Genomic DNA, 10,354 nt, shown 5'->3' on the forward strand with positions numbered 1-10,354 from the left:
AGCCCTGCCATTAAAAAGGCTAAGTCCCTGCAAAAACAAAAAAGCCATATTAAAACAGTGATTGACGTATGTCGGCTGTGTGATCGGACTTTTACTGGTAAAAAAAAAAACAAACAAACAAACAAACAAACAAAGACACATGACTTCATCATCGGTGACCTAGTCTGACATAGCCACACATACCCCCACACGTTGGAGCGGCAGTTTCACATCGCGACGGGGATTTTGAAAACGCTAACGAGCAGATAGCGGAAGGTGTTCCATCGCCTCTGATTGTTTTGTTTTTTTGTTTTTTGTTTGTTTCTTTGTTTTTTTTTGTTTGTTTTCTGGCGACCTTACAAACCGCGCCGGCTTCAAAACGTGTGCTGGCGTCACATACAACTATAGAGTGGTCTCTGTGAAATGGGGCCCGAGCGGACTTTGTCCGAGTTCCGATTTCAAAAGAACGCAGCGCGATAACCAGGGTTGCCAGTCTCGCGGTTTCTCCGCCACCTTGGCTACGTTGCAGGGGTGATAGCGTTGGAAACCCGAGACGGACGTTTCGGGGCTGTCGTGCCCAGAAAACAACAACAACAACAACACCAAAAACAACAACAACAACAAAACCAACACTGCCGTTTATGTAGCAGAAGCGTCGTTTCCCCAACGGTTCACGGGCACGCAAGGTGTCGGAGAGTGTTCGCGTGAACTGGCAACCCCGCCGGGAGCCCCCTCCGTCGCCGCTGCGCCCGTTCACCAGGCTCCGTCGAACCGAGGTGCGGGAGGACTGCGCCGCGTATGGCCGCGCAGCAGCGGCCCCTGTGAACGACCAGCGCGGCGAGCGGAGCATCGAGGCGCGCCGACAAAATGAACGCCCTGCTGCGCTCCGTGACGCGGAGCCGCCCGCCGTACGGCTCCCGGATGGCCCTGACACTGAAGGGTGAGTCGTTGACTGACTCGTCATTTCGGGGAAAAGTCAATAGGCGGCTTAGCGCAGAGTTATAATTCACATTTATAATCTATGCCCGATGTAAAAATATATCCCGTGCATACTGTCGCATTTTGTATGTTTGAATATTGAATATACCTGACTTTCTGTGTTTTTTCTGGCTATTTGACAATTGTTTACTTTTCATTGGGAAAAAAAAAACTTTACTTCACTTTTTTTCAATTCAGTTTTATTTCATCATTAATTTTATTCTCCATTTTTTTTTCCGACTTTCAAGCTAAAGTTTTAGTAATACAACTTTATTTACAGCCTTTAGTATTTGTTATATAGCTTTATTTACAGCCTTTAGTATTTGTTATATAGCTTTATTTACAGCCTTTAGTATTTGTTATATAGCTTTATTTACAGCCTTTAGTGTTTGTTATATAGCTTTATTTACAGCCTTTAGTATTTGTTATATAACTTTATTTACAGCCTTTAGTATTTGTTATATAGTTTTATTTACAGCCTTTAGTATTTGTTATATAACTTTATTTACAGCCTTTAGTATTTGTTATATAGTTTTATTTACAGCCTTTAGTATTTGTTATATAGTTTTATTTACAGCCTTTAGTATTTGTTATATAGTTTTATTTACAGCCTTTAGTATTTGTTATATAGCTTTATTTACAGCCTTTAGTATTTGTTATATAGCTTTATTTACAGCCTTTAGTATTTGTTATATAGCTTTATTTACAGCCTTTAGTATTTGTTATATAGCTTCATTTACAGCCTTTAGTATTTGTTATATAGTTTTATTTACAGCCTTTAGTATTTGTTATATAGCTTTATTTACAGCCTTTAGTATTTGTTATATAGCTTTATTTACAGCCTTTAGTATTTGTTATATCGTTTTATTTACAGCCTTTAGTGTTTGTTATATAGCTTTATTTACAGCCTTTAGTATTTGTTATATAGTTTTATTTACAGCCTTTAGTATTTGTTATATAGTTTTATTTACAGCCTTTAGTATTTGTTATATAGTTTTATTTACAGCCTTTAGTATTTTTTATATAGCTTTATTTACAGCCTTTAGTGTTTGTTATATAGCTTTATTTACAGCCTTTAGTATTTGTTATATAACTTTATTTACAGCCTTTAGTATTTGTTATATAGTTTTATTTACAGCCTTTAGTATTTGTTATATAACTTTATTTACAGCCTTTAGTATTTGTTATATAGTTTTATTTACAGCCTTTAGTATTTGTTATATAGTTTTATTTACAGCCTTTAGTATTTGTTATATAGTTTTATTTACAGCCTTTAGTATTTGTTATATAGCTTTATTTACAGCCTTTAGTATTTGTTATATAGCTTTATTTACAGCCTTTAGTATTTGTTATATAGCTTTATTTACAGCCTTTAGTATTTGTTATATAGCTTCATTTACAGCCTTTAGTATTTGTTATATAGTTTTATTTACAGCCTTTAGTATTTGTTATATAGCTTTATTTACAGCCTTTAGTATTTGTTATATAGCTTTATTTACAGCCTTTAGTATTTGTTATATAGCTTCATTTACAGCCTTTAGTATTTGTTATATAGTTTTATTTACAGCCTTTAGTATTTGTTATATAGCTTTATTTACAGCCTTTAGTATTTGTTATATAGCTTTATTTACAGCCTTTAGTATTTGTTATATCGTTTTATTTACAGCCTTTAGTGTTTGTTATATAGCTTTATTTACAGCCTTTAGTATTTGTTATATAGTTTTATTTACAGCCTTTAGTATTTATTATCTGGCGTTATTTACAGCCTTTAGTATTTGTTATATAGCTTTATTTACAGCCTTTAGTATTTGTTATATAGCTTTATTTACAGCCTTAGTATTTGTTATATAGCTTTATTTACAGCCTTTAGTATTTGTTATATAGCTTTATTTACAGCCTTTAGTATTTGTTATATAGCATTATTTACAGCCTTTAGTATTTGTTATATAGCTTTATTTACAGCCTTTAGTATTTGTTATATAGCTTTATTTACAGCCTTTAGTATTTGTTGTATAGTTTTATTTACAGCCTTTAGTATTTGTTATATAACTTTATTTACAGCCTTTAGTATTTGTTATATAACTTTATTTACAGCCTTTAGTATTTGTTATATAGCTTTATTTACAGCCTTTGGTATTAGTAATAAAGCTTTATTTATAGCCATTAGTATTGGTAATATAGCTTTATTTATAGCCATTAGTATTGGTAATATAGCTTTATTTATAGCCTTTATTTCAAGTTCAAGAAGTTATTTGTGACATACAATTAGTAATATAGCTTTATTTATAGCCTTTATTTCAAGTTCAAGAAGTTATTTGTGACATACAATTAGTAATATAGCTTTATTTATAGCCTTTGGTATTAGTAATATAGCTTTATTTATAGCCTTTGGTATTAGTAATATAGCTTTATTTATAGCCATTAGTATTGGTAATATAGCTTTATTTATAGCCATTAGTATTGGTAATATAGCTTTATTTATAGCCATTAGTATTGGTAATATAGCTTTATTTATAGCCTTTGGTATTGGTAATATAGCTTTATTTATAGCCTTTGGTATTAGTAATAAAGCTTTATTTATAGCCATTAGTATTGGTAATATAGCTTTATTTATAGCCTTTAGTTCAAGTTCAAGAAGTTATTTGTCACATACAATTAGTAATATAGCTTTATTTATAGCCTTTGGTATTAGTAATATAGCTTTATTTATAGCCTTTGGTATTAGTAATATAGCTTTATTTACAGCCTATATAACAACAATTATGTTGAAGGTCTGCAGCGTAATGCACCAAACCAAATTCCTAGTATATGTAAATGTACCTGGTGGAATAAAAACTGATTCTGCTTCTGACAGAAGGTCTTATAATGTAATGTATGGAACCCTGTGGAAAGACTTGATTAGTAACCTTTCTGAACCATATTGTCTGTGGAACCCCGCCTGTTAGGGTGGAAAGGCAACTTTTTTCGTTTTGTTGTGGTTTTTAACCCAATCAACTTTGCTCACGAGTTTTTGAACAGGTTACCACTGTGGCCCTTATTCTGATATGGACTACTATTGATCTCCCTATCAGGATACCAAGAGTACTATTGACACCTTTGCCCGTCTCACAGATTTTCATGCCGGTGCTCCTGTGGCCACTTTCAATGTCAGGAAAGTGGAGCTGACCCCTTTGGAGCAAAGGAAACTGACATTCGACTCCCATGCCATGGTCAAAGAGCTGGAGAGCAGCGGTGGGATGATGTCCATTTTATAACAAAAAATAAATAAATAAATAAAAATAAAGAGTGATTCTACTCGAGTTGATGGGCATCAGGCAACGAACCCCACTTGTCCATATACACTGATCAGCCACAACATTAAAACCTCTGACAGGTGAAGTGAATAACATTGATCATCTCGTTCCAATGGCACCTGTCAAGAGGTGGGATGTATAAGGCAGCAAGTGAACAGTCAGTTCTTGAAGTTGATGTGTTGGAAGCAGGAAAAATGGGCAAGCGTCAGGATCTGAGCCACTTTGACAAGGACCAAATTGTGATGGCTAGACGACTGGGTCAGAGCATCTCCAAAACGGCAGGTGTTGTGGGGTGTTCCCGGTATGCAGTGGTTAGTACCTACTAAAAGTGGTCCAAGGAAGGACAACCAGTGAACCGTGACAGGGTAATGGGTGCCCAAGGCTCATTGATGTACATGGGGAGTCAAGTGGAAAATTGTGGCTACTAGTGGAACATTTGGTGAAAAAGTTAATGCTGCTGTGATAGAAAGGTGTCAGAACACACAGTGTGACACAGCTTGCTGCGTATGGGGCTGTGTAGCTGCAGACAAGGTCAGAGTGTCCATGCTGATCCCTGTCCACCGCTGAAAGTGCCACAATGGGCACGTGAGCGTCAGAACTGGACCATGGAGCAATGGAAGAAGGTGGCCTGGTCTGATGAATCACGTTTTCTTCTACATCATGTGGATGGGCGGGGTCAGGGTCCGATCCGATGGAGCGGGATGTGCTGGGACAAGAAGCCCAATACATGGGGGCCCCACCTCGCAACTTCCAGGACTTAAAGGATCTGCTGCTAACGTCTTGGTGGCAGATACCACAAGACACCTTCAGAGGTCTTGTGGAGTCCATGCCTCCACGGGTCAGAGCTGTTATTGCAGCTTGTAGAGCTACACAATATTAGTGTTTATTAGTGGTGCTTTGAATGTTGTGGCTGATCAGTGTATATACTGTAGATTAGATCACAGTGAAACTATGATTGACACAGTCATTAAACTTTAGCCTTTTGTCATCCTTTTAAATGTTTTATTTCTTTATTGCATTGAGAAAATTAAAAGAAAGTACCCTTAGGAAACTGTAGTTAACCTGCATGAAATGTAAAAATGTTGAATGGAGTCATAGGCATGCATGCTTCACACCGAATGTGTATCCACATCTGTCGCTGGATGAACGGCGCCTGGGTTTTGCATCACTAAATATGTCCGGGAATGTGAGAGAGCTGCTTTTTTTCCAGTACAACAGCACGTAGTTTGATCTGGACATTTACCATGTTGTATGAATGAGAACTCCCTTCGTATAGCATAAAAATATAGTATAAAAATGGAAAATACGCACAATTCACTTATATGTTATATAGTAGGATTTGATAGTGAATATGGTGACATCCGACGTTAATAATAATTAACATTAATAACATCATTATTTATATACGTGTTATTTACTTAGTTTTAAGCCCGATTCCAAAAAGAAAACAAATTTGAAAGTCGCTTCCAGTCGTAGTTTCGGATGAGTGGAAGAATCGTAACTTTTTTCTCTCTCAGGATTTGAAAAGAGTCAAGCGGAGCTCATCACGTCGGCCCTGGTGACTTTGACGATCGCGAACATGGACATAGTCTACAAGGACATGGTGACATCTTCACATCAGGCAGGACACTGAGCACACATGCATATAATACAGTATATATATATATATACACTGTACACACACCCTCCCTCCCTTCTTCCCTATGAAGTCAGTCCTATTCAGGTGTTTTGTTTTCGTTCCCCATCAGGAGATCGCTCTGCAGCAGATCATGGCTCACCTGGACTCCATCAGGAAGGACATGGTGATCCTGGAGAAGAGTGAGTTTTCCAACCTGCGATCTGAGAACGAGGTAAAACAAAAACTTTTTGAACCCACTGAGTCTTTCAACTTGTCCTTTAAATAACATCTAAACTTCCAAATATATTTTATTTGGATGGACGCGAATCCATTTTTCTATTGTTTTTTTTTTTTTTTGTTCCTTTTTTTAGGCTTATAGTTCATGTTGTGTCATAAGGTTTATTGTCAATTGATTATCTTTTTTTTTTTAATTTACAGTTAATCTCTGGTTCCCTGTTAGGTTTATTTCATGGGTGTGGTGTGGGGGTGGCGTGGTTTGAGCAGCCACATCTGTCCTGGGTCTAGGAATTTGGGCCCAGGATCAGTGTGGCTGCATACCTGTTGCTCGTTGATTGGTTGACAGGTAAAACCCCCATCTCTACACACACACAGGAGAGGAGCCCTTGTAATGACATGCTGTCCCTCTGCTTGTTCCACCTAGTGCACTCACTAAAATAAACTGGTGTTTATTATTTTTCCCCTTTTATTTTTGTTGGTCGCTTCTATTTTTATTTAATTTTTAGGTTATATTTTGTTTATTTATCATTAGGTTTAGTGTATATTGTCATATTTACATTTTGTATATCGCCACATTTTTCCATATTTCCATTTTCTTTATTCTATTTTTTATTCCGTGGTTTTATTATTATTGCCTATTTTTTCATGTAAGCTGTTGCTGACCCTGCAATTTCCTCTCTCTGTCTGTTTAACTTCCCCCCCCCCTGTGCTACTGTATGTTTGGCCTACAACTAACTTTGGACAATTGAAGTTCAGATAAAATTTTAAGTAAAAAAAACAAACAAAAAACAACTATTTAGGCCCAACACTGATATATAGATTATAAGAACGCAGTTGGCACATTCAAGCCTACTTCACGCTGAATCCCAAAAACTCATGTGACGAGTTTCGTTCTGACACTACGGCCAGAAGTGACGTCGGTAGAGTTTTTTTTTTTTTGTTTTTTTTCTGCAACCGGACTTAAAACAAAGTAAATAAGTCACGTATATAAAATAATAAATAATAATAAAATAACTTTATTAACATTAATTATTATTCCTGTTGAATATCACCGTATTCACTATCAATAGACCGTCGGATGCGGATACGCATTCGGTGTGAAGCGAGCCTTAAGTCCCTGGGATTCAGTCGACCACACCCGTCAGCTCGATGCGCTGCTCAAGCATCGCAAACAGCCGCAGCTAACCTCGTTCCCTCTGCTCCTCCTCCAGAAAATGAAGAGGGAAATGGATCAGCTGAAAAACAGACTGACGGTGAGACCACGAGCGCACGAATCACATCTCCCGTTTCCCGTTTCCCGGTCCTTTCCTTTTCAAATGCGGCGCCACTTGAGGAGAGGCCTTTTTTCCGTTGACGTTCTTCTCCGTGTCAGGAGGAGAGTCGGAAGATCCGGGCAGAGGCCAAGCTGGACATCAACCTGGAGAGGAGCAGGATCTCAGACATGGTGCCCACACACACACACACACACACACACACACACACACACACACACACACACACACACTGGTCGCATTTCTAGCCGTCACGTTTCTGTTTCTCTCGCTTAATCCAGTTTCCCGTCAATCTGCTAGTTTACAGAACAGGAGAGGAAGCTGATGGAGACGACCACAGAGTTTCACAGGAAGGTAGAGCACAGAAAAAAACATCCCCTCAAGCTCCTCCCTCTCCATGGCATGACACGTTATACATCTCCGGGTGGCTGTGTGGGGAAAAATAACTTCAAAAAATGTAACAAAATGAACGGATGACTTGATGGTGCCCAAAAAAGAAACGTGGATTCAGACCGACCAGAAATGGTGATTCTCATGATAGAGCAAAACAAAACAAAACAAAACAAAACAACCAAAAAAAAGGATATGAGCAACAAAGAGACTGGAATGGAAGAGCATTTCTGCCAGGAAAAAATAAAATGAAGAATTAGAAAAAATGAAATGAAGCAATCTAATGAGTATCTCATACAGTAATTATGACTAACGGAGTCCAAATGAAGCGACACTAAGTCCTAATTTTGACTCGCTAGGTCAAACTTTAGACTTTATTTCTCATAATTATGAGATACTTAAGTCCCAATTATAAGATACTCAGAATTATAAGATCCTATTTATTTTTATATATATATATATATATATAAACAATTTGGTTCCTAGCGGACCGCTGCCATTAGGAGCCGGTCAGTCAATGAATTTGGAAAATGGATCCCATTGAACACTATTTCAAATGTGGCTTTTACAATTAAACAATTAAATTCTTTACCTAATTGCTGAATCGAAGAAGCAAGTGTTGAAAGTTTGGGGTAGAAATAATAGAACTGGTGTGGCTGAAGACGCAACTTTGATTCAAAAGCAACTGGAACCATATGGGAAAATAAAAATCGATTTGATAAATCTAATGAGTAAGTCATAATTATGAAATACTTTTGACTTACTATTATAACTATACAAACTCGTAATATAATTGACTTAAGTATCTCATTATGAATTAGTAAGTGATAATTATCAGATACTTAGTAACATTGACTTAGTATCTCAAAAATATGACTTAAGAATCTCAAATATTGACTTAGTAAGTCATAATTATGAGATACTCGTTATGTCTTTAGATTTTTTTATTGAAGCTTTCTAGATTCTTTTTCCTCCAGGCAGAGATGGGCTTCCACACTGAGCAGATTCTAAGTATAGATCTATTTTTTGTGAACTTTTTGATATAAAATAAAGTCTTTGCCCGTCAGTCTTTTTATGTTTTCTGGTTTATCTTTTTACTTGGCTTGTGTTACTTCGTATTTGAAAAAGATACCGAAAAAATACAAAATTCACAAAGTTAAAAAAAAAACCAGCATGTGCATCAAGCAAAATGTTAAAAAGTCATGTTAGAAAGGAATTCAAGTCATTTCGGATACTTGCACCACCTTTTTCTGACTACAGCTAATGAATAGCTAAGTCAATATCAACGGCAGGTTTATACTTTATACGGATTTCTCACTGTTCTTTTTTTGGCTTTTCTGTCAAATGTGGCGTCACGTTGCGCAGAAAGCCGACATCGACCACGACAACATGGAGGTCAACAGGAAGATGGACTTGGAGGTGGCCTCGCTAAAAACCCTCCTGGAGTCTCTGAAGCTGGAGACCATTCGCTACCTCGCAGGTAATTATCAATTATGATAAAATAATAATGAGTCACAGGGACAGAGGAGGCGGGGCTTCCTAACGTTTACGTTCTTTCTTTCATACAAGTAGGAAACTTGTACTCTTGTATTCTGTATCTAGTATATATTCTGTATTGTATTTCCTGTATTTAGTCCCAACCCCACTGTTCCGTGTTCAATGTGATGTGTTCGGCCTGTTCCCCAGCGTCTGTGTTTACCTGCCTGGCCATCGGCTTGGGCTTCTACCGTCTATGGAGGTGACGATCCTGCCGGTCCGGAAGAACGAGCAGCGTTCCTCCTTAAAAGAAAGAGGGGGGAAAATATGTAATTCCTCATAACGGGGCTTTCACCTGCTTTAGATACATGTTGTGCTTATTTCACCGCCGGCTTTTTTTATTCTCATTTTTTTACCCCGTTTCCGGGAACTCGCTCTGGAAATCGGTGCCACAGAACCCACTATGCGCCCCCCAGTGGCACGGCATGACGCAAACAACAAGAAGAATCTGAAGTAAACAAAGTTCTTATTGAGTGTTCTGGTCACGGCGTTCTGGGACTGGTTCTGCGGTGGTTTTTAATCTTTTAAAGAATGCCTCCACCTTTATGCCCTCAGTGACGCATGTTCCAAAATTGCTGAATAAGTAATTATCAGTTTTCCATTTCCTTTCAAATTGTTTCTAAGGTTAAGTGATTGCCTGCTTTTGATCTTGTCATGGTACGGTTTTAGTTTGACCAATGTATACCAAAATGTTTTTATATTTGACATTTCTGTAAATCTGGTTATTTCTAAACAGTGATTGTAAACGTGAGTTATTACAGCAGTAACAAAGCAAATCAGAGTACTGAGAGAATTGAGTTTCACAGTGTAATAAATTCACTTTCAACATATTGGAAGAAACATTTTTTGTTTGAGCATTGTTTTTTATCAAACATACATTTTATGACATGCTTTCACATTCGAGAGCTTAATATTTATTTGAATGGAGGTTTCCTTATGAATCATGTCATTTGAAAGCATGGATACAAGCATACTGTGCACCAAAACAAACTATTTCAGTGAATTGGTGATATGTATGTTCCATCAGCCACAACATTAAAACCGCCACTAAT

The 10,354-nt window shown here is 37.1% G+C and overlaps 1 protein-coding gene across 3 annotated transcripts; it reads left to right on the forward strand.

Moving 5' to 3' along the window:
* The first annotated feature begins 491 nt into the window (after positions 1–491).
* Positions 492–10,147, forward strand: ccdc90b (coiled-coil domain containing 90B). 3 transcript variants are annotated; one of them, XM_080013373.1, is made up of 9 exons: positions 492–919; positions 4,069–4,188; positions 5,768–5,871; positions 5,999–6,100; positions 7,317–7,358; positions 7,478–7,549; positions 7,658–7,730; positions 9,132–9,246; positions 9,453–10,147. In XM_080013373.1, the coding sequence occupies exons 1-9, from the start codon at positions 847–849 to the stop codon at positions 9,583–9,585; spliced, it is 834 nt and encodes a 277-aa protein (XP_079869499.1). In that variant the 5' UTR covers positions 492–846; the 3' UTR covers positions 9,586–10,147. The 3 variants fall into 3 exon arrangements, with proteins under 3 accessions (XP_079869499.1, XP_079869500.1, XP_079869501.1); XM_080013374.1 differs by having other exon boundaries at positions 7,677–7,730; XM_080013375.1 differs by lacking the exon at positions 4,069–4,188 and having other exon boundaries at positions 494–919.
* The last annotated feature ends 207 nt before the right edge of the window (positions 10,148–10,354 follow it).

This window comes from Zeus faber (genome assembly GCF_960531495.2).
Source record: "Zeus faber genome assembly, chromosome: 14".
Lineage (NCBI taxonomy): Eukaryota > Metazoa > Chordata > Actinopteri > Zeiformes > Zeidae > Zeus > Zeus faber.

Excerpts from the sequence above, each read along its gene's own strand:
- ccdc90b (XM_080013373.1), top strand. The coding sequence starts at position 847 with ATGAACGCCCTGCTGCGCTCCGTGACGCGGAGCCGCCCGCCGTACGGC. Across the intron at positions 4,189-5,767 it reads CAAAGAGCTGGAGAGCAGCG|GATTTGAAAAGAGTCAAGCG; the intron begins GTGGGATGATGT and ends TTTCTCTCTCAG. Across the intron at positions 7,550-7,657 it reads GGAGCAGGATCTCAGACATG|TTTCCCGTCAATCTGCTAGT; the intron begins GTGCCCACACAC and ends CGCTTAATCCAG.